Source organism: Anarrhichthys ocellatus, unplaced genomic scaffold (genome assembly GCF_004355925.1).
Source record: "Anarrhichthys ocellatus isolate YVR2014 unplaced genomic scaffold, GSC_Weel_1.0 scaffold3, whole genome shotgun sequence".
Classification (NCBI taxonomy): domain Eukaryota; kingdom Metazoa; phylum Chordata; class Actinopteri; order Perciformes; family Anarhichadidae; genus Anarrhichthys; species Anarrhichthys ocellatus.
The window spans coordinates 3,457,544-3,482,545 of record NW_022280033.1 but is presented as its reverse complement, the minus strand read 5'-3'; the positions used below and the strand labels follow the sequence as shown (position 1 = coordinate 3,482,545).

Sequence of the window (25,002 nt, the reverse complement as noted above, 5' to 3'; positions counted from 1 at the left end):
GGTACGCTGTCGGCTTTTATTTGTGGTTCGCTTCATGTTCTCAAAGGAGCCCAGAGCCGTAGGCGTGAGGTCACATGTGCTCAATGCCAGCTCCTCATTGGATGGCTGAGGTGGTGACTTTCAGCGTGACGTGGACCCAAAGCATCCTCCGAAAAGATCACAATCCGGTTATTTACAGTAGATGATGAAGCAGATTACTGAACCAAGTGTGTTTATCTAAGTTCCCTGAAGAGCTCAACCAAAATAACTGACACCTGCAGACCCATCTGAACCAGACAGGTGTGAAAGGTACCCACTGAAGTTATCAGTTACATTTACTACATTCAGCATAAAGAAGCTCAGAGAATATTGATTTTCTTCTTTTATATTTGATTCTTTTCCTTCTTCATCTGCTTTAAACATGGAACTCCCCAAAACAAAAGATTCAAAGCTAAACTCTAGTCTTTTACTTTAATTTCAGTAAAATGTTCAATGCATGAGTATTTTTAGACAGGTATTTATACTTCTACTGCTTTAAAATATATACTTTTCCCAGGTCATTTAGTAATTTATACTTAATATTTAAACATTGCTAAAGTAAAAAGCACTTCAATACTCACTTGTTTATGCTAATAACTCGAAGAACAATGTGTGAATAGAAGAAAGTTGTTGTTTTTTACTTTTTTATATATTTTTAATATTCATAAAAACAAGATTTTGCTTGAGTAGCATGAAGAAGTTTCAGCAGAAGGACTGATTGATGTGCAGGCTGACAGCGCGGTGTCATTTCTATTGATTTTAACCACAAACAGCTGATTTATGTCCACCAACAGAACTGATTGTACAGTGAAGGAAAACGTCTTCCACTCTTCGGTGTGAACCGTCTCTTTAACCCGGCTTCGGTGTCGCTTTAAGTTCTTCTCTTCCTCCTGAAGCTCCAGCCGAGAGTCTTTTGTGCCGCTGTCGGCGGATTGAAGAGTGGGCGGCGACACAATGCGAGCCGGGACAGCGGTAACCATGGGGATGCGTGGTTTTGACTGGATTATGTCCGTCTCTCATTGTGGAGAAAAGCTGGAAACATAATTCACTGCAGATAATAATGAAATATTTGTGAGAGAGAAGTCTACGCTGCAGCAGCTTCAACCGAACCACAGTTTGATTTTTATATAAGCGTCCACTGGTCATGTTTTATAGATAATACTGCACTTTAATATTAGGACTAACTATCTCTACAATGTAATAAACACTGCTTCTTTATTTCCCTTTTAGCATTATCTTGCGCTAGTTAGCTTTAGCTAATGATTTCTGCTATCGTCTAAAAGCTGCTTTTGTAAGAAGACGTGTTTTAAAATACTATTGTTATAATGGCATCGTAATGAACTGCGTTGTGTATGTAGTGGCTTATCTGGAGAGCATCAAGTAAAAACAACACAGGTGAGGGAGAGCTTCACATTATCATCTTGACAATTGTTGGACCACTCAGACGGGGAGAGATGCTGCACTTGACGGCAGCAGAGAGGGAGGGAGAGTTTTAATACGAGTTAATTGTAGTGGAGGATGCTGGGAGGTGAGAGAGGTGGGAGGAGGACGTGGGCGAGCGAGAGAGAAGACCTCCATGTGATGGTGAAAAGATGCTCAGAAGTTAGATATGTATGGTGAACATTTCAGTCCTCAAAACATTGAACATTGAATATTTAATATCTGCACCTAACGATTCCTTTCACTGTCGTCTGATATCATGATTAACAATCTTTAAGTGACATTTAAAGAACAATATATTTAAACAGTTCTGAATGACACTGTTGTCTCCATCTATCATCCTGTCGTCTCTCTCTCTCTCTATTTCCATCCTTCCTGTTTTCAACCAGTGTCATTACTGTCTCTCCTGACTTGTCTCTCCATTGTTGCTATAAATACTCCTCCTGAGGAGTCACAGTTCTTCTGGCTTCACCACACAGACACAGTAACCAGTCATTTGCTCCTCTCTCTCGCTCTCTCCCCCCCGTCACATCTCTCTGCATGCTCTCTCGCCCTTCGTCCTGTCTTTAAATGACATCATGCTTTCAGGTCGAGCGTCTTGCATCGGTCTGTGTGGCGACTGCAGACTTTAACTGTGCTGCAGCAATCATTCGAGCAACAGGAGGTTTACCAACATGGCCACATGTTGCCAACACAGGGCAAACATCTGTATATGAATGGAGTTTAGTTGTTCCTGGAATATAAGAAACATGTTGATGAGACATTCTGAGTTATAGTGATGTCAACACAAGCAGTTCATATTGTAATGTTGGAGTCGCTGAGTTAGCCCTGTTTTTTAGCTTATATTTGTTTACATTTTGGCTTTAAAACTGCCAAAAAAAGCTATTAGCAGTTCGTGTTTACAGTGTTCTCATGGCTGTACAGATAACTTGGATACTGAAGAAAACATGATGATTCTCAGGCAAGTTTTGAAGTTTTTCTTAATGCTTTTTAAGTGGATTTATGAACGTTTTTTCGTGATGTAAATCACACTGAATCTGAAAAATGTGCATCATGTCCGTGTGTTAAGATGTGACTGAGTTAGGAGTCAGTAGAGACTGTAGAGCGAATATTAGACGTCTATTCGTCAATAACTACTTAAATACTGTCGGGTGTGTTTTCACCTGCAGCGTTAAATTCCTAATGAACACACACACACACACACCCCCACACACACACACACAGTGTGAGTGAAACGTCAGTGGGCGAGCCAGAGAACACACCCTGACACGATGATGCAGAATAGAAACGCAGAGTTTGTACTCATTGCTGTTTAGAATGGATGACTTGGAGGAGGGAGTTGGAGCAGCAGCAGCTAATCTGGACCACAATATTTGTTTTTCACATAAAACAATCAATAATTCTGCAACTACCTGTCATTTTCACATTAGATTAGTCTGCTCATTACTTTGTCTATAAATCAATCGTTTGCTCTATAAAAAAAGAACGGAGATCAAAAATAAATCCATCCTAGTTGCCCAAAGTGATGTCTTCAAATATGCACCAAAACACAGATATTAATCTTACTTTAATGTGAAGAAAAAGCAGCAACTCTTCCCGTTTGATACATTTTCTTTCATTGACTAATTGTTGCAGCTTTAATAAGGACAGATCCTCATCTTAAGTTATTCTTTTATGTAACTGATTGTGTTTCAAGGACTATCAGCTGTGAGGATAAATGCAGATAATTGTAGTCTGTTAACGGGAGGTTGGAATAGCAGTATGTAATATTTGTGGTGAGAAACATGTTGAATTTTGATGCGTTTTTAATTTGACATCAGCTTTTTAGACCCTTTTTCTAGAGTGTTTTGGTTGTGTGTGTGTGTAAGTCACGTTGTGCTGTGAACTGTAAGACCACGTCAACATAGAGAAGGTCACATCTCTGCCTCAAGATGTCTTCTGTCTCTCTCTCTCTCTGTCTGTCTGTCTGTCTTTCTGGTGTTTTTGTGCCGAGTCATGGTGCCGTTTGCTGACTGCAGGATCCAAACAGACTCCCAACGCTGAGTCGCTGCTGCTGACTCGCTGCTCTCGGTTTACCTGCTCTGTTCGTTCGGACTTGTTGAGCGACAGCAAACGCACCGTCTACAGTTTAAAAAGCAGTTTTTAAGAATTACGTTTGTTGATGAAGCACATTTCTTACACATAGGCAATAATGCATAATGGATAGTCTGTTCTATACACAATTTAAAATAGATTGAGTCTTTTTTGTCCTTGCTGTCTTCGTCTTTCAGCGTGTGGACGAAGCAGCAGGAACCTCTGCATCAGAAAACCCTTTTAACTCCAACTCTGTTTCCACATCAGGTCACGCTTCACCTGCTGTCCCCTCCCACTGTGACGGCATCATTTAATACACTGTGCAATTATACACCAGACTCTCATTCACAGTGTTTAATGAGTGTACAGTATTCATTAATTAATAATCATTATGAAGGATCTGGGGAATCTGATGATGTGCTCCCATCATGCACAATTTTACCTTTGGACATAAACGTGATCATGAACTACTCAGCTGTTTACTGCTTATTAAAATATTTTAATTGCCTTTCTAATAGATCTCTTAAGGTAGAACTTGTGTGTAAGGTGCGTCCGTCACAGCTCTGAGCCGTGTGTGCGTTTCTCAGATCTTGTAGTAACGTGTTGTGACCAGAGGGAGGCGCCATTCTCTCAGTTTTCAGATAAACTCACTTACTGCAGATCAGTAAGAGGCTGCAGCCAATCACAGAGCAGAGTGGTGGTCACATGACATTCAAATCCATCAGGGCGGGCTGCTGCTCTCTGATACATTTCATGTTGTCATAGTTTCAATCACTTTAACAGTAAAGTTTACTGTTTCTGAATCACTTTCTCTCAATGAACTGACATTACAGCTTTCAGCGTCTGATAATAAGTTACGTAAATTATTGTAGCAAGAGAATAATAGATCTGCTGCAGATATTTTGAGATGCTTCACATTAAATCAGTGTCATAACCAGAACAGACTTATCCCCATTATCTGTCATTATATTGGGGAAAAAAATGTAGACATTGAGAAATACAAACTTCTCATGTATGATGTGAGTTGGATCTGTGTTCATATAAGCTTTAAACTAATCGAGGGAAACAGACACTGACTGTCTTCATTCTATTGTGTTCAACATCCGTTGAAGATCCTGTAGCGGCGTCTCGTCCCGGAAGCACGAGGCCACATCACGTTCTCTCCGATCCAGCTTGTGAACGCATTAAAACACTGAAGTCCACTGTCAGCATTATGGAGAGTGCTGTTCAGTTCTTCCTGGTATTACATGGACGGAAGTATTGATTTAAAACTGACACCGATGACTGAAAACTGCATCAGGTGTAGACGGGCCACAAGAGAGAATATGTGAAGGCGGCGTGTTTAAGGTGAAACGTAACGTGAAGTTGCTTTTTAATCACAAAGGAGCGTTATAAAAGGGTTGATAACTTAGAACCAATATTAGCAAAAGAAAACATCAAAGAAGTCAGTGTTCCATGCTGAAAATGTAAAGCTGAGGTCAGTTTGTGTTCTGTATTCTGTGTTTAGACGACTCTTCTTCAGACTTTGCTGTCTAAGCTATTAATAATGTATTGATTCACACTCTGTATTTGTATGAAATCATACATCATGTGGGACCTACAGTCAACTTCCACTAACTCAGCCTCTCTTTGTGTCTCTGTTTTGATCTCTGCAGGTTTTGAACGAGTTTCTCAGGCCCGCCAGAGCCGGTCTGAGAGAGAGAGAGTGTGTGTGTGTGTGTGTGAGTGTGAGGGCGTGTGTGTGAGGGTCCCGTCGCTAAAGGCGTCAGGCGGCAGGTGGAAGGACTTGGAGGTGGCAACGGCGGTGGGGGCGGAGTCACGGCCAGGTCAAGATGACGTCTGTAGCGGCGGAGTTCGACCACATGGAGATCCAGCAGCAGCAGTTCAGCACCGAAGGCGTCAACAACCGCTGGGACGCCGACGACTGGGACAACGAGAACAGCTCGGCTCGCCTGTTCGAGCGCTCACGCATCAAAGCCCTGGCAGGTAGGAGGAACCGACGGACGAGTGGATGAATGTTTGGTGGCGTTTCGGTCCTGGTCTTTAACAGCTGGCAGGGATTCTTCTGAGCTTCAGAAAGGCCGAGCTGATTCAGGTTGTCGTCCTGGGTGAAATTACTTGATTTGATTATTGATTTGACAGAAGCCTGGATGTTTCATTTCTTTAAATCTAGCATTAAAAGGTATCTGTAGCTCAGCAGAAAGCAGTAAGTCCTCAAAGCCCAACATGTAAAGTTTAGGTTTATTCTCAGTTGGCTCGAACAAAACCAAAACTTTTAATGGCAAACCTCCAAACATAAAGTTGTTTGTAGATGACACCTTTCTTTACCGTGTGTGTGTGTGTGTGTGTGTGTGTGTGTGTGTGTGTGTGAGTGTGTGAGTGTGTGTGTGAGTGAGTGAGTGAGTGTGTGAGATTTTTTTGTCGATTTTCCTCAGCTTTAAGCAGAAGCTGTGCTCACATTTCCTTTATTTTGAGTTCAAAAAAGCTGGATGCGAGTTAACCGGATCAGTTTATCCGGCTAACATCATAACGCTGGATTAGTTGAACCACGTTGGAAGAACAGAACTCGGTGTTGCATCTGACCGGGGCTGTTGTTGTCCGTTGAGAACTCGTATCTTTTAGTCTTGGCTTCGTCCTGTGTGTGTTTAAGCTGCTCAGCGGGAGTCTCTCTCTGGTTTCATAAGTTTGCAGAGTTTGTGTCAACACGGAGAACAATGAACCTTCTCAGAACACAAACTGAAACATGAAAATCAGCAGTATGATGGAGGATGAAAACAGAAACTTTCCTTTTGTGGTGGTGAAATGATATGTTTGGGCCCCACGTAGTCTGATGTAGAACAGTTGGTGACTCGACTCACACCGATGTTGCAGGAACTCAGACTGCTGGCTCTCTGCTTCATCACTCTGCAGGACCTCCTCCGCCAACACACCTGTTAATAATCAGGAGTTAACGAGGCTCATTAACGAGTCTAACATCTGGCCTTTTATAACACTTGCCAGTTCAACTGTCTCGTACCCAGAGGAAATCCAGATGCGATTTTAATACACTTTTAGTCACACTCAGTCACATGCCTCTCTGTTAGTGAGATCACAAATGTGTTTACAGCGCGTCTTTGTTTTCTGGGTTACATTTAAATCAGTCACGCCTCCTCCGGTCCAGAAGAAGGTGGTGATGCACATGAAGCTGTTAGATCACTGACAAAAACACCAGAAGAAGAAGAACTTCTGCATTTCAACAGTTTAGTTACAACAATAAGATTTCACCGAACATTTAACTTAACACAAACGCATATATTAATTTCTATGACTGAAACGTATCATAGTCAGTAGTCAAGTTCACCACAATCTTTTTCCTAAACCTAACTATGTGGTTTTGTTGCCTGAACCTGACTTCCTGTGAAGACGGGAGTTTATTTTGAAAAGACACAATTATGCATTTAACGTGTGGGAACTGACGCTAGAGGGGGACCTAGAGCGTCAGTCTGAAGCTCAGGGCCACCAACGGAGCGTCGGTATTTCACGAGTTTTCGGGTGAGAAAGTGTCTTTCAGGTGTCAAACAAGACACATGAAGTTGGCTTGGGTCTTCATCGACATATAAACTGCACAAACACTGCGCTCTTATACGTTCACAGTGATGACTTTATACTCACCACATCCGCACTCAGACACTCCCCAATGTTGCATATACGACCTACGCACTGAGGTGTTCCTTAAAGGAGCTAGCGGAGCCGGCGGGCTTACAATAGGCTGGCGGGAACCCTGTCTTTAATTAGGCCAATATTCTAATTTCAACAAGGTGGACCTTAAAAGATGTATGATGAGTTATTATTGTTGCTCACATGCTTTAGTGATGTGTGTGTTAGTTACTGTAACTCTATTACTCTCTCCGCCTGCTGTTTTTATCCTGATGGCTGACTGCTTCTGTAGTGTCCCACTACACTAAATAATTCACACGGTGTTAACTATGCAGGAGAGTGCTGATGGTGTGTGTGTGTGTGTGTGTGTGTGTGTGTGTGTGCGTGCTTTTAAAGGTATGGGGGTGGAGCTTGTGTTTCTTAATGGCTGCTGAGAAGTTATCAATAGTGTTAAAATACTTCACTAAACCATAAAGTGCTTCGTCCAGAGTTGACATAATAAACATAATTTATGTGAAAATAAAATGCCACTTAATTTTTTAATTAAGAGTATGGAAGTGTTTAAGCTATGTCACTGCACACAAAAATGAATTGTGTAGCTACATTTAAGACTCAATCTAAAAAATAAACATACCAAAGATAGATATGAGAAATTATTATTAATATGCAATTTAACATGAATATATAACTAATGGCAGTGTCCACTTTATTAGGGATACTTGTACAATCGAATGCAATCCAATACAACTTCTCTACCATAAAGCCTTTTATTATTCCTATAATGTTCAGGTTTTGTTGACTTCCTTTGAGGTATTAATAAATGAAATCGTATGTTTTATCATTTAAGTCCTAGTTTCTTTAGAAACAGCTCTCAATAGAGCGCTGCAGGGATAACGCATTTTTAGAGGCCAACCCGGAAGTTAGCCCCACACTGGCTCCCTCAACTAAACACCCAAAGGATGTGATGTGTTTTCTAAACGTAGTCTGAATGTCCGGTTTGTGCCTTTCTTCTCCTCCTCGTCCCGTTTAAAGCCTCTTCCTCTTGGTGCTGAGTTCAGCAGACTGGAGGATGTGTGGGGTGATGACATTGAATTAGTGCTGTATTTGATACAGGCTGAGTGTGCGTGTATGTGTCCTTCCTTCCTTTTGATTACATGTAGTGTCTTTGTTTCTGCTGTTGGAGCTGAATACCAGATTACCAAACTTGTATTTTAGCAGTATTTAGTTCAAATAGTTGTACCAGATGCCGCAGTGAAGGAGTTTGCATACCTAAAATCAGGACTTTTATTAGCAGTAGTTGAAGTGGTATCAGTAGGTATTGTTGGTAGTAGTAAAAGGAGAATCTGAAGTAGTTTCATTAGTATTTGTAGTAATGACATTAGTACCTGTAGTATATTGTTTGTCGTAACACTTTGGTGTCTTTGGAGGAATACAGAATAATCTTTATAAACTCTGTTTTGTGTAGAAAATAGTCAAATCTACAAAAAATGATTTGTTTAATTAGCGATGAAATGTCAAACTTGATCTGCTTCCAGCTCCTCCAACGTGAGGATGAGCTGCGTTTCTTTTTCCATCACTGTGATCGGAGTTTCCTTGCAGCTCTGACACTGAAGTGATCGGAGTGTGTTTTATTCAAACCTTCAGCAGCAACGTCTTAAAACTGTGTGTGTGTGTGTGTGTGTGTGTGTGTGTGTGTGTGGCCTCCATATGATATCCTTGGAAACACAAAACCGCCGTCACCATGGAAATGCAGGCATATCTACTTACAGTAAAGGCAGAGACAGGAGTGTGTGTTTGTTCAGTGTGGGTGGGTTTGTAAGTCTATGCGTGTGTGTGTGTTTGGTATATTGACTTTATGACAAATAGAACTGCCGTAGCTCATACAGTAGATGCTTTTAATATGTTGTCTGTATGTTCATTTCTCCCGTGTTCTATTTATGTAAAGTTAGATTCCTTTAGTCTTAATTCCACTCAGGATCTCACTTAAACACGCCTACAAACGTCGCAATAACTAATTTTATGCCACAGACGTAATGATAATATAATAATGCAAGTGCAGCCTTTCAAAGAGCAATTCACTTTTAGTTCTTAAAGATATTCAGACATTTGAATGAAACATTGACAGAAAACACATTTATCTTTAAGTGAAACTAATTAAATGTGTGTCGACCTGTCGGGACCTTGGCGGTGGCCCTGAAGTATTTCTGGTAGCTCAGAATACCTTCTGTTGAAGGAGAGGAGACGCTTGTCTCTCAGGAGGACTATCGAACCTCAATACATGCTCGACACCGACCGAGCTTTTTGTTTTTTTTGTAGAAAGTAGAGCTGCAACTACCGATAACTACAGATCGTACATATGTATAAGTAAGCATGCTCTGGAAGTTTGCATGCAGAGATTAGAGAGCCGGCTGTTAGAGGTGTAGTTCAGCGTTTTGAGAAAAATGCTTATTTGCTGTTTTTCTGAGATCGATATCGCTCTCATGCTCAGAAATAGTTCCAGTTCATGTAACTTTAACTAAAAACACAAACTGCCATTTTTACATTTCTGGTAATATTCTTGTACAATATATACACTACAGAGTCCAGCTGTTGTAGTCTCTGTAGTTGAGAAGACAAAACACGTCATCTTATTCTGTGGGAACTTGTAATGGACATTTCCATTACAAGACTAAATTGATTGCCGTTTAGAATTAATCAATATTGAATATCAATATAATATAACAATATTTACCCTTTGCAAGTAATTTCCATAGAAAAAAACACTTTGGAAGTAAAATCTGAACCAAAGCTCTGAGTTAAAGGCAGTTTATTGGCTCAATTTTTAGTTGGTAGGACGTAAATGGAACGTTAACACATACGTGATACTGGTGAGTGTTTATAAATGGAGTGTATTGATCTGCTGAAGCAGAGGACTCATTCAGCCGCTCAATAATTAGAACCAGGAACAGTCCAGGATCCCCACAGAGAGCAACACACACACACACACACACACACACACACACACACACACACACACACACACACACACAGGAGTGTATGTGTCCCACTTCCTGTTCAGAGGACCAGATGGTGGAATGCTGGGAATGTTGGTGTTTGTTGGTGAATGTGTGTAAAAAATATCAGTGAAAGTAAAGGAGCTCAAAACTTCTGTATCTTCTCTTCGTACGGGAATATTAATTACATCATGAGCCGCTACATTACACAAAATGAACCACGAAAAAAGAAAGAAACAATATATAGATGAACTCTAACATAAATAGTAACTACTGAGTGTAATGAGACAGAAGTATTCACAGCTACAGGAGGCAAAGTACAAGTTTCAGATCAGATGCATTTAAACAAAAAACGCTGCTCATCACCAGACTCGCCGCCAACATGGCCGCCGTTGGCCCTGTTGTTGTTTGCTGGTGCTCTGACCTCACAGGAATGTCTTTGTGTGGTCAGGAGGGTGAGGCGGCGTGCCGGTGCAAAATTCCCCACTGCAGCGACACAAGTTTGAACCCTGAATGCACCAGCAGCAGCAACTCTGTAGCGTCTCATCACCGAATGACTTAAAGTAGGAGTTATGTATTTTAGCAGCAGCATTGTTTAAGGAAGCGCTTGGTTCCCCGGGGCGTCCTCTGTGAGCATTGCGGTCTGACTCTGCTCCTGCTGGATGAATGGTCCGTTTGGTTCGTTGGCGGGGGCCGCCCTCAGGGGCCGAGCCACGAGGAAGCCAGATGACGGGAGGAAACGCGGCATGCAGGCGGAGGACACAACGTGTTGTCATGTACAGATTACCAACAGAACATAAAGAACGGCTCTGACTGTTTCAGCTGCAGAAATATTTGGTCCATCTGTTGTCCGTTTGCCACGACCTCTGACCCTTGACTTCTGCACTGATGTCTGTTTGTAATGCCGGTGATCTGAGAGCTGAAGCTGGTTCTACTTTTCATGTTTAACAGACCAGGATGCCGTTTACATGTCCGTTGGTAACCTCGGCCTGACCCGAAGTTCCCTCTAGTGCTGCTGTTTATATAAGATTGAATCAGTCTTAAGATATTTTGTTGAGCAGGAAACGTCCACAAAAAAACAAAAGTAAAGAAACACACAAATGAACCTTTTCAGAAAATATAAGTGAAACATGTGGGCACACAATTTAAAAAGAACAAGCTTCACATAAAAATATAAATAACATAATTGCCACCTTATAAAATAAATATTTCAGATATGAAACTCAAGGTTCACTTACTCGCTTATTCTGTAACTTTCAACCATGTCCCACGGCCTTCTTCCTCAAAAGGAACTCGCTCAGGTGTGATGGCCGACGTAGACGACCAAAGAACATGAATGAAGTTATGTACTGAGGTCATGTGATGACACCCGAGCAACGTTTATTTACCAAAGAAGCCGGGGGATGTGGTTGAAAGCCGGTAAAAAGCTAGTAAGTGGACATTGAGGTCATGATTTATTTGTCATAACTCAAAGTTAACCAGCATCTCCTCAAATGTTCAGCTTTTTAAAAGTGAGATCAGAGTTTCTTCTCTTTACTGTTTCTGACCCGTTGAATGTTGTTACAAGAACTAGAATAAAATAGTAAACGTATCAAAAACCGTTCAATCAAAGAATGTCAGAATGAGTCTGACCAAACATTTGCTGCCAACTTTCAGCACTAAAACACACACAGAGGTTTGATGCTCAGTCTTAAAAGTGAGTCGCTTCATTAAAGCGAGTGAGAGGAAGCGTTTCTGCTGGTTGACTGTGTGACCTTTGCTCTAGTTTTGTCCGTGAATGATCGACTTCAGTGAGTAAAAGTGAAGTAAACTCTGGTTGGAGTTGGCGGTTTTTTTTTTTTTTGTTTTTTTTGTTTTTTGAATCAGCAGGTCAAAGGTCTGTGAGTCACAGTGAAGACCGTTGACTTTTATTCGGTGAACAAAAGCTTCACTGTCTCATCTCGAAAAACCTTTAAGCTCCTCACCACCGCTACCTGCTTGAAATGTTTGTAAATGTGTCACGCTCGTGAAAGCGTGACTAAGATATAAGAAACAAGTCTTCTGTCTCGTCACTGGACGAAGACGATTCTGAATCATTCAAAGATTCTTTGCAGGAAATCATCTGCATGTGTTTCATTTCCTCAAGAATTTTCTTGTTTCTTTTCTGTCCTCTGCAGTTATTTCAGGGTCACATGATTATTTGTTCCATGTATTGTCTTTGTGTCGTGACCTCTGAACTCTCCCCCCCTTGCTTGTTGCTTGTGCGTCCCGTCGGTTCACACAGGAAGTGGAGCTGATTCTTCTCTGCTCAGGTTTCTCCGTAATGCCCTCACTCTTCCTGAGACTCCTCCTTCATCCCAAACCTGCAGTGTTTTTCCTGCAGGTTGAAGCTGCAGGTGTGTGTGTGGATGGACGGACGGACGGACGGACGGCAGGATCAAACAGGAAGTGCTTGCGGGGCTCAGACAGGAACAACATGGCTCTAATATTAGAGCTCAGGATGTTTGGATGTCTGTGTGTTTGAGCGATGCACACACACACACACACACACACACACACACTTCTTCCTGTTCCTTGGTACAACTCATCCTCTCTGCACACACAGTTTTACTTATTGACTTTATTGGCCTAATGAAGCAGTATTACCACAGTGAATTGAAGAATTTTCACGTGTGTGTGTGTGTGTGTGTTTTCATGGTTTCTCTGTGAATTGTCTCTCAGTCTGTTTTCCACCCAAGAAGCTACATTTCTCTCACTCGGGCATCTCGAAGATATTCACATACAAGACGACAGGAGTTGTTTGACGGGCCTGTAGATAACTTCGGCACACTGACATCACACGCAGTTATGTTTTTAGCGTGTGTATGTACAGTAAAATAAAATATGCAGGTTTATGTGTAGGTTTCTAAAAACAGCTTTAATGGTAAATTAAACCTGATCCTCATTGTATTGATGCCTTATTTATTTGGGTTTTTGTAGTTTTGCGGCGGTTTCCAGTCACGTTGAAGCAATTATTTAAGAAATATGATTTTTCAGATTTGAGACTTTCACAAACCCAGAAGTTGAACAACATACTTTGTATTAAAGCTGTATTTGATCCCTGTACATTTATGGTAATATAAGTTAGCTTTCTCTTGCTTTAAAGTAAAAGAACAGAACAGATGAACAGAACTGCTTTTTAACAGGAATATTACTTTTCTGTCTAATTTAATCTTGAGTATGAACAGAAACTCTCTCTCTCTCTCGTTCTTTCTGTTTGTCTTTCTCTCTCGCCCTCCTCCCACTTTGCCCCTTATGCTAACTAGTCGATTACATCACTGCCAAAAGCGAGGGCTGCGATTGGCCGCTGGGAGGAGTTGGTGGCCCCTCCCCCCTCGACTCTCCCTCTGTCTCAAAGGTGTTTTCAGTGTCTGAGAGCCGCCGCTGCTGCTACTGCTGCTGCACGCAGGAGGACAAACCCACGCTTTCATTCTCCACCTCCCTCCATCTCTCCCCTCTGCTTCCTCTCACTGCAGCGCTGTCTGCTCCACCTCCTCATTGTGCTGGGTCTTCAGACGGAGCGCGTGTGTGTGTTTGACTGAACGGAGGATGGGTGGATTCCTGAAAGAAGGGAAGGTGTGATATCTGAAGACAGTGACAGATGGATGGATGGGGAGAAAACAGAAGCATGGTGCTGCCACCGCGGTGCGTCTGCTGAGCCAGCGATCTCTGCTGCCACACTGGTGAAACATTGAAAGAGAGAGAGAGAGAGAGAGGGGGACTCTGCAGTTGGTCTCCTATGTCGCTTGCCCTCCATCGCTCAGTCCTGCTGTCTTGGAAGCGTTTAGGGAGAGAAGGATAGGAAGTCTTCCTGTCTCTGTTGAGACTACAGCCAAATCTGGAATTATTTTTGACAATATTACAAGCTGTTGTGTGGCTGAAGCTCAGGTCTGAACTATTTGAGATTACTTTATTCACTTACAAGCTCATTTATTCAAGTGGAAACTTGTTGTGCACTCTTTAAACCGGACTCAACTCAACTGAAGCTTTACACTGCTGTAGAGTTTATTGTCCCGGACACAACCTAATCTTGTTGAAACTCAAGCTCTTCACACTGCGAAAAAGCTCAAACTCTTGATTTCCTCACTTGAAGACAACTCGGTTCATCTGGAAACTCTTTCAACCACTTTGGAAACTCTGATTTTTCTCTGAGTTTCTCCTCGATGCCTTTGTGGACTCGTTTCTTTTAAATCTTCCACTGTTCGCTCTGGAGTTTCCTCATGGAGCTTCAGAGCACCACCAGCGGTCTCCCCGGCCCCCTCTCCCCGACTCTGGACTACGGCGGCCCGTTGTCGGGTGGCCCCGGCCCATCTCATGACACCAGCCCGGGCCGGGGGACGAGCCCCAGCCTCAGCCCCGTCAGGGGGCCCAGCCCCGGGTTCACCGGCCAGGCTGCCTTCAACTACAACCAGCTGGAGGGGAGGTTTAAACAGCTTCAAGGTAAGATGGGCACTCAACTCGGAATTCTGTCGAAATGTCCCGAGAAGGATCGTGTGAAGGGAGAGCTCAGTGAAATCGACCTGCGACATATCTTTGGATTTTCACACTTGGAAGCACTTAGTTGCCGGTCTCATCCAGACAGTGACTTCAGTGAAACAGTAGAAACAGCTTGAATTCCTCGAAAAGAAAAGACTTCTGGAGGTTTAGAGTCAACACACCAGATGAGAGCAACCGCAGCTTTTTAGGATGTTTTACAAAGTAATCCATGAAGTTTAAAAGGTGCAAACACAGCAAAGCTGGAAGTTAACTTCACGAGAAACATAAACAACTCGCACAGATGAAAAGAAGTCTGAATACACTTAGATTATATCTACTCTTGATGTCGTTAACAATCACAAACGTAACGAAGGTGAATGCAATGTTTTAAAAGATGGAAAGAAACTAAGAAAATGTACTTGTGACTGCAGTTAGGTTTTTTTAAAGTTTCATTTAACGCACAAGCTGAAATGTGATAGTCCCAAGTTCATCATGTTAACTCATTGCGGTGCAATACTTTGTGTGGATGAATCTTATGTCAGCAAACTCTCTGTATCAGAGCCCCACCCTGCCTCTCATTCACACAGTCACACTGATAATGCTGATCAGCATTGGGACTGCTGGGTATTTAGTGCCTTGCTGGAGGGGCAAGGGGCCGCTGAAAGACAGTCAGCTCTCACACCCAGATTCTTTCAGATGGTTGTGATGTGACCAGCGAGCCTCCAGCCAGTAATGCTCTCAGTCAGTCGTATAATCAACTGGGTGTCGGCTGAGAAATGTCCAAGTAGTTTAGTCATTTGTCATATTTTATTAACGGGGAATGCGTTATTCATTTCTGGACAATGATTCACAACCATGCTTTTCTGACTGCATTCATTTAAAAAAAATATATAAAAACATTCACACAACCAACAAGTTTATGTACAATATCCTTAAATCAAAACTTTATCCTAGGCCTCCCTACGATCCGTACAGTATCTTTATCTTCAGACCCCTGAGCCCAGGTTTTATGAGCATGAGGACCTCCACATACAATATGGTAATCCTTCAGCGCAGGGATCGGATACTGCTCTCTGTTGCTGCTGGCTGGCTTTAGGAATAAATAAAGACACTGGTTTACACAAGTGCACATCATTTTATTTCGATCAATATCGTCTGGACCTTGCACCTAATCCAAGATGGTCTAGTGTTTACTCTTCAACTTGCATTAAAGTGTGCAAACTACTTCCTCATCTAATTCATGCAAACACAACTCTTAAGGTAAAGCGCCCTGATAAGAGCGTCTACGAACTGACAGCTTCACAGCTTCAAACTGAAGTTCATCTCTTTTCTTTCCCTTTTGTGCAACTAATATTCATACAGTAGAAACACAATGTCCCAACTCATCTGCTTTTGGCCAATAACCTTCAGAACAAAGAAGTATTCTACAGCTCACACCCCACAAGAAGCTATCAAAAGCTCATCAATGGACGTCCTCATCAATGGAAGGTTTTTAATACCAAAACCGTCTCTTCGGAGAAGCACTTGAGTGTAGAACTATCGGCAGTCTGAATTTAGCTGAAGGCTAATGGAGCCGGTTTACTGATCGCAGCCTCATCATCATGCTGATGCCCAGAAACCTTCAGTGTCCCCTGAGGTCCCTCGTATCTAAAAGTAGCCTGCTGGCTGGAGGCCAGGTGGAGGTGGTTTCTGCAGGTTTGTGGGGCTGCAAGCTAAGAACTGTTAGATTCAGGAAACGCAATGTGGCTTTGAGTCGATGTTTTGATTTTAAAAAGAGAAGATGAGTCAGCGTGTCGGTGTCCCCTGAAGATCTTCCTGCTCGTGAAGGCCTCTGGTGTTCTGAAACAGGAAACACTTGTTTTCGTTCTACGATCCAATAGGAACCAATTTGCACCTCGAGGTCCTTCAGGTGAACAGATCTTTCTGAGCCGAACGGCACGTTGTCAGATGTTCATAGAAGCATTGCACGGTGTCGTCGAAGGTCTTATCAACAGTTTTTACTTTGAGTTTGTGTGTTTGGAGAAGGGTGGGTTATTGTGTTATCTGTTCAGGATCATAAAGTTTTAGTGCTGAGATGTGGGTGGATTTATTTGTTGTTGGTGCAGTGGTACAAAGCCGGACTTCAGGAGGGAGTGAAGAGGACCTTCAAGTTTGTTTTTGCTTCTTCTTCCACATTATAATGCACTTCTGTCCATCACATGTTCCAAATCCCCAAAAATATGTCCTCATGTAGCTTCAGGTCAAAGCTTGCACAGTGAACCGCTTAAAAAATGGAAGCAGTGCATTCAGCCAGATTTTGGCAAAAACATTTTTTTGAGTAAATTGAGCATGTAGAGGGATTTTGATGGCTGTTTTGACACCTTGTGTCTGCTGTGGAAGCTTGTCACTACTATTGTCCCGTATGAATCCAAACTGGCAACAGCTGTGGTTCTCTGTGAAGGAGGAAAAAACAAACGTTCGATGAAAAGCGTTGGAGAAAAATCAATTCACATGAAAAACGGTTTTTGTCCTACGAGTCTGAATCAATTCACAGAATCCAAAAATCAATTTGTCTGTTTGATCAAATTATTTCTGCAAAACTAAGTTACAAGGATGCAGTGCAGCACCCGGTCGGTGTGCAGCTCGCACACGTTTACGTTCTCTAGAGTTAATCTTTAATGAAGGCAGTGTTTAGGCACTTTGTGGATTTATTAACCTTATAATCATCTTTGCAAGGTGAAGGTAAAGTACTTTGTACCACTTATGCCGAGACTAACGTTGGTAAACGAAGTGGAGCGCCAGAGAAGCAGGCAGCCGCTTTACAGAATACTTGATATTTAAGAGACTTTGGATAGACTTTTAGTGAATATAGAGTTTCATGAAGTTGTCAGAAGTCTTCCAGCTTTCAGAAGGCGCTCTTCAGCTTCAGTAGGTGTATTGTGTTATATATTATATAATATATATTATTCATTTAATTATTGTTCAAGCACCAAAAGTGACCACTTTGGAGGACCAGGACCATATTCTATATATTATTAATTTATTGAAACATTGTGTGCAATAGTCCACCTTCTACCTTCTCTTCCCCTTTCTCTGTTACTCTCTACCACACATATAGCGAGCAACTCAGTGCTCAGTGCTCGTGTCTAATTATCAGTTTAGAAGTCAAATGTTATGCTCTGTATGTCGTACAGGGAACCTTTAAAGACAAGAAACCCGCCCTGGTCTTTGTGAAACCCTAATTGTCCCTTGAGACTCTTTAACTTCTCAGATTAGATGGCCCTCAGACAGATGACGGGTCTGGGAGTTGGTTTTTATGAGGGCCGTTGCGACGTGTTTGAGTGGATATAAATTCGGGGGTTGTCCGTCTGTGGTTCAGAGCAGCGGTTCGTATCCTAAAAGACTGCTGGTTTAAATCCCAGCGGGGTGATGAATATAGGAGCAGTGGGTGATTATTGCACTGCAAAGAGCTCCAGATGTGAGAGTGAGGAGACTGAAGGAGCGGCACTTCCTCCTCGTTAGGCCGAGTATTGAGCGAACGTCCCCCGAAAGAAGTCAAGCAATCATGGAGGGAAAGAAGTCATCAAACTGCCTTCTGAACTGACTCATGGGAGGTTTTTATGCGGAGTCTGTTAGATGCTGACTGATGTGAGCTGAACGAGTCAGGAGAACAGTGATGGAGTGTTGGGAGCTACAGCTTCTCTGTCACCTGTTGTCTGAAGTGTGATGTAGTTTTGGTTGTGTCATATTTGGTGGTCGGAACTCATTGCTGTTGTGTCTGGACTGAATATTAGAGGATTAGAGGATGAAAAACCAACATTTTGTTCCTAAAAATATCAGTCTGCTTTCACAAATTTTCATCCATGTAAACAAACATTTGACGGCAGCAGAAACGATAAAAATAATTTATTTCCCATCGATAGCCGCTTCCAATCCTTTGTTTTTTTTATTTGAGTTGGGCGTGGCTACACGCTGACAAACACATTTGAGTTATGGATGATGACAGAAAAGACTGTTAAACAGCAATAAATCATGAATTAATTTATGATTAAAACACACTAGCTTTCATGTCAGAACACGCACACACAGCGAACACACAGCCATGCTTACAAAACAATAACATCATCCCTCTCTGCTCCTCTGCTCTCATCATCCCCCTCTTTTCCTGTGTTGTCCCGAGTTAGCCAATCAGCGGACATCTTGGTGGTTTGGATGCCCCTGAGCTGTGCGTGTGTGAGAGGTGGGGGTGAAGATTAACAGAGGGGAGGGGTTTGTCTCAAATGGTCCAGAAGGCACAAAAATTGTCCAAACCACATCGTCCTCCCAGGTTGTTTTTGTCTGTCTGTCTAAAAGGTGTTCATCCACTCCTTCATCCTGAGTCTTCTTTCCTCTTCTCCTCTTTCTTCTCCTCCTCTACCTCATCAATGTTTCATGAGCTTCTGCAGAGCGTCTGTCATTGCCCCGATCATCCCCCTCTCCCTCCTTTCTCCTCTTCCCTCCCCCTCTTCCCTCCATCCATCCTCTTCCCTCCATCCATCCTCTTCCCTCCATCCATCCTCTTCCCTCCCTCCATCCTCTTCCCTCCCTCCATCCTCTTAGTGGAATTAAACGGAAGCTTCAGCCGTCTCGTCCTGATAAAAGTCACACAAAGGCGGGATGAGACACGCTTCACTCCTCCTCGACCAGGAGGAGTCAACGAGTCTCCACTCAGCAGCTTCTGACATAATCTGGTGATGCACTCTTCACACAAATGACAAAAAAATTTGCATTTCAGCGATGGTGTCTGTTTTTAAATGTAGTGAGCATTTGGAGGAACATACCAGCTTTAACAAAATAGTATTTGTCAATGAATTCTAATGTAACACAAGCAACACACACATTATAGACAAAGATGTAACAAATATACAGTATATACACCTTGTGTGTAGATGCCTCACCCATCCCTTAACCCAGTAACATGTATAAGATACAGTTGAACACATTTATTTAATGTCGATCTTATTTCAGGAATATAATTGCTGCAGTTTTATCATATTTCTGAAATCAAGCATAATTTTTGCAGACTATTTTCAAATGCATGCATTGATCCTCTTGTTCCAGACAGCCATTGGTTTCCATTCATTTCCGTACGATATAACGATCATTAGCGGAATTGAAGCTTCTGTTATTCAACCCTTGAAAGTGATAAATGAAGATAATGTAGAGTTGAGACGGCGAGAAAGGTCTGATCAATGTTAAGTGGTGATGCTGTTAAAAAGCAGATTGATCATAAAAGTCAACCTGCGTTACCTCATCACTTCAAGTCAAGAATTCACTTTATTTGTTTATCTTAAAAAACATTTAAATATATAGCCTCCGATTTAAATAAATATAGTCATTGATTACAGTTCACTCCTGGTTTTCCAGGAATAAGGGAAAAGTGATGTGAAAGTTATACTGTCCCTGTCCTTGTTGTGAAATGAGTCCAACACGTCTCATTGTCTCATGTTATGTCGTCTTGGTGAAATTCTTGGCTTTACCTCAATGGTAATTCCTAAAATGTTGACAACAAGGAAAACGATTCAGAAACCTTCACCTGAGGTGGAGTGAGCGGTACCAGTTACACACGGAGGGTGAGGGACAACGAAGGGTGTTGTTGAGTGTCCGGGCCGAAGGTGACATGAGTAAGTGTTTGAGTGTGTGACAGTCTGAGGAAGGACAGGGAAACCACTCTGTGTGTGTGATCATGTCTTGGTCCACACGCAGATTTGCAGCATGAAAGGACTCTTTGATAGGAACGCTCGACTGAGCGTGCTCACAACAGCAGAGAGGTGGGCGGGGCATATCTGAGCACAGAGAGGGAAAACCATCATAAAGTAAAAATCTATAAATAAACTGAAAACATGCGTGTGTGTGTTCAGGTTATCAGCTGCACAGGATGAACTTTATTTTCATAAAAAAAGGAGAAGTTCACTGAAACCACAAACGACTGAGATCACATCAGTTTCTAACTAGTTTGGACGCTTTTAATCAGTTTCTCTCTGGTTTTGTCTCAACCGCCGTAAAGCCACACGATTCAGACCCAAACTATCACAATGATGCATGATGTGCAAATGTATTTACAAAGCTCAGTAAAATGAGGGACAAAATGACCTTGTACATTTTTCCTCAACCAACCAGTATTTACAAGCATTTCTTTATTTCTATTTATTGTGATTCGTTATTTATTTGTCGTAGAAATGAACTGAAAGCGGAGGCTGCTGAATGGGTAGTTTTAGTTTAGCAGCTGGTTTCCACCTTCTGGACTCTCACCTCAACAGCTGGAGAGATGCTGGTCAAATTTGGGAAATATACATTATGTCCCTGCTCAGGTGTTTACACATCAGCACACATCTGTATTTAACCTGTATTCAGTCTAAAACATTTATATGATCCTTTAAAAAGTGTTTTTCTGCAAGAGACAAGTTAGTAATGCCAAATATTTTATCATAATAGCCAAAATGTTTAGAAGCTTTAAACACGCAAAAAGAGAATGCATTAATAACGATGAGTTATCCCGACAGGAAGCTCAGGATTCAGATGTTTTCGATTCAGTCGGCTAATAGATTACTGGAGGAAAGTTATTACATAATGATGGATGTCGATGGCACTCTGATGCTGTTTCATTAGCATTAGAGTGACACACACACACACACACACACACAGCGAGTTTCTTTTCTCAGCGATGAGGAGTTTCCGTCATCCAGCAGTGACTGAAGTTAACATGACCACTGTAATGAAGAAGAGTTGATTTATATGGACACCATTTTGTTTCCTGGCTGACAGTAGAGAGCTCTGTGAAGCGGCAGTGATACTGAAAAGCCTGTTTGTTTGTTAATGAGTAAAAAAAGCAGCAGCATGAAGGGAAATGCAGAGGAAGGAGGAAGAAGCAGGGCATGGAGTCTTTATTAAACTGTCAGTGTGTGACGAGAGCAGCAGGCCACAAACATTTCAGATTAAATTAACTAAAACTTCCCGGAACCGTTGAGTGGTGTGTTTCCTCAGCGAGGTGGATCCAAAAAGCTTTGCCCTCAGCAGGCGTGACAACTGCGTGATAGGTTTAAGAAAGTATGCGTGTTCGTGTCAGAGACGGAGATCTTATCGCTCGTCTCGATGTGATTGACCTGCAGCAGGGTGGTAAATGTGAAACGGGCTCGGCTGCGTTTCCTTGAAGGATGTTTTAAAGTGTAACGTGTTGCTGCGGCTGCTTGTTGGGCTTTTTTTGTATCGTTTCCTCAAGGACGTCAACATGGACTGTGGCGCTTAGTGAAGTCGTGCTTTTTGTTTCCATACATCTGATTAGAATTCTGAAAAAGACGCACCTTGAGAACTTGCCTGAGGAGCTTCTTTTAAGTTTTCTTCAGTATAAGATAATTCACTTATTGTCTGTTCATTAATGGGTACACAGCAAACAGGAGCTGCTAATAGCTAATTCTGCATACTTTTAATGATGCAACTTTGTCAAAGTAAACAAATATAAGCTAGTTAGATTGACGTGTTAGTGCAGTCAAACTGCCACAAAGTTGAACTCGAGCTAACCACATTCAAAGTCCAAAACGAGGTTTGAATGTTTCCAAGTGATGCATCTGCAACCTGAAAAGGTCGTGTGTGTGTGTGTGTGTGTGTGTGTGTGTGTGTGTGTGTGTGTGTGAGACCATGGTGTTAAGTTGATTAAGTAAAGAACCTCTGTGAATTAAGTACCAAGTAACGTTGATTTCAGTTTCTCTCTCTGGCTTGCAAAAACCCAGATTAATGCCGCTGTGACAAGAGGCAGATTCCTGAAAACATGAACTCACAAACGAGCTCCGTCCCGTCAGTGTCTTCTGCTCAGTGACATTAACTGAAGATAAGCTGAAGGTCAAATAATATCACTAAGAACGGGAACTGCGTGTTTCTGCTCTCTTGTGTTCGTCATGAATTACTGTTCATAAAGGAATATGATGTTTGCATGAGCCATATCAAATGGAGTTGTTCTGAATACTAGCGGGATAGTGTGTGCATGTAAATGTAGTCATTGTTAGAGCAGCTCTGAGATGAACGTGTCATTTCAATGATCAGCATTCAGAGACCTGAAACACTTTCATTTGGGTTAATTGACTTCTAGTTTTGACTTGGACCCGACCCAAATAAACTCTACAACAGTCGAGGCTGAAAATGTCTGAGTTAACGGGGACATATGGCTTCAGTCAGTTTAGCAGTCTGATAATCAGTCGGTGTGTTCAGCAGCGCTCAATAGTCCTCTGTTCCTAATGCTGGCTCACTCTCTGCTGCCACGGGGAAACACTGCAGCACTGTGTGTGTGTGTGTGTGTGTGTGTGTGTGTGTGTCCCATTCACATCCGTTCATTTACACTCTGCTCTCATATTTCAGACAATACCGGAGGTCAGTGTGATTGGCTGAGAGTCCAGCAGGCTCAGTATTGTGTCCTGTGATTGGTTGAAAGGGTCTGCCGGTCTCCTGCCGGTCTCCTGCAGGATGTTGAGAAACATCATGTTTCTTTATCGGCTTTTATTTTCTTCATTTCGTTTATTCCTGATCTTTCACGCTCATTTAGCATCTTTGAACATGAGATTCTGCAGGTCGGCCTTTTTTCTCAAACTGTTTTTTTTTTCGTGCTGGAAATTGATGTTTAAATCCTCTGAGCTTCAACACGCAGGAATATGCCCCATGAAGCAGAAAAGCAGCTAATTGTTAACATTTTCGAATCTGCAGCCAGAAAATAGTTAATTTGTTTTATTGATAAAAGACGTAACTGTTATTGATTTTATTTTGGATTGATCTACTCGGCTGTTTTAACATTGCTGTGAGAGCAATGTTGCCTTTCACCTAATGAGGATTAAAGGTTAACAATAAAGCAAATACTACAGTATGCGACTGATATGAAGTAACACACACATATATTTTAAAGGGTAATATTGGGCGGCCTCCCTGCGCCTCATGTGGGAGATCAGGAATGCAAGAATCCTGGAATTGCAAAGCTGGAAGTGTGTATTTTGATAAGGTTATATGATCTGTGTGTGTGTGTGTGTGTTTGTGTTTGGCCAATGTCATGCGATCCACTGTGCATGGCCCAGAACTGTGTTGGATTTGGAAACGCACCAAAGACATGGGAGACTGAACAGAGCCGTGTGTGTGTGTGTGTGTGTGTGTGTGTGTGTGTGTGTGTGTGTGTGTGTGAGAGAGAGAGAGAGAGACCTTCTCTGCCTGTTAGTGGAAACAGATGTTTGATGTGTTCACTCTGTCTAACACACACTACACTACAGTCTTGGCTCCTTCTCTCTTCTCACTCTGACACTTTCTTGTGTTAAAGGGTGATTCTGCGTCGAGGTCTCACTTGTGTGTGTGTTTTGGATTCACCTTTGACCCGGTTTAGCTTAGCTCGGATGCCAATTAATCTCTTTTCAAATGTTTTTCATTTTTCAATGACGATATGAAAACCTTCAGGAAGTAGACTTCTCATTTTTTAGGCGGCGCTGACTGACGCTTCATTCTAAATGACAAACACATCTGGAGACGGATTACGTCAGCTGCAGATAATTAATGTTGACTCTGAGACCGGTGTCTGTTCTCGACCAAAGGATGACGTGTGGGCGTTTAAAACGTGCCACCGCCAGAGATCCGCCCTCTCTTCTTCTGCTCCCGGACACATTCACACCTGGAAGCTGCCCAGTTTGCTCAAAGGCAACTCGGCAGTGTTTTAATCTAACTCCACCTAACCTTTATGTCACCGCTGATCCCGGGATGAACCGAGGTGAAGTGTCTCTAAGAGGAAAGAGCTTCAATGATGTTGTTTAATGAAACAAAACAAAACTTATTTCTGCACTAGTCGTCTCATAAACGACAAAAGCACTGAACGCGTTACTTCCAGTATAGTAATCCTGAATTATTATCAGAAGCACACTTCTACTTTAAATAATATAAATGGTATGCTTGAACATTTCTTTTAAAACTATTCTAAACTAAACATTAATCACATTATTTAAATGCTTTGAACCAAAACAATCACAACAAATGAAGAGGGAATGTGTGCTCAACCTGTTTCTGTTTGACTCGTCATCAGGTGGTTTGATTTTTACATTTCTAGAGCGGGTTAAATTATGTTCACGTCCACCATTCGCAGTGATTCGCCGACAGTGGTTTACATGTAGATCAGTTATTTCATTTTTCTGTCCTTTATGTTTAAGAGTCTTACAAAAAATACTTCTCTGTTCATGACAACCAGCTTCTCACCCACCTCTTCCTCCTCGTCTTTCATGTCCTCCTTTTAGTCTTTCTTTCCTCCTCTTGTACCTCTGGGGTTTAAAGTGTGTGTGTGTGTGTGTGTGTGTGTGTGTGTGTGTGTGTGTGTGTG

At 42.1% G+C, this 25,002-nt stretch overlaps 1 protein-coding gene across 2 annotated transcripts in view; it reads left to right on the top strand.

Annotated features, from left to right (window-relative positions):
- Positions 1–25,002, top strand: part of sptbn1 (spectrin, beta, non-erythrocytic 1) — a 95,085-nt gene that overhangs the window by 24,246 nt on the left and 45,837 nt on the right. Inside the window, exon 2 of one of the 2 annotated variants that reach the window (XM_031878587.1) lies at positions 5,187–5,517. In XM_031878587.1, the coding sequence (XP_031734447.1) occupies positions 5,364–5,517 (154 nt within the window). In that variant the 5' untranslated portion in view covers positions 5,187–5,363. Of the gene's footprint in view, positions 1–5,186; positions 5,518–5,556; positions 14,619–25,002 lie in introns of those variants that run through there. The other variant, XM_031878578.1, reaches the window with a different exon arrangement.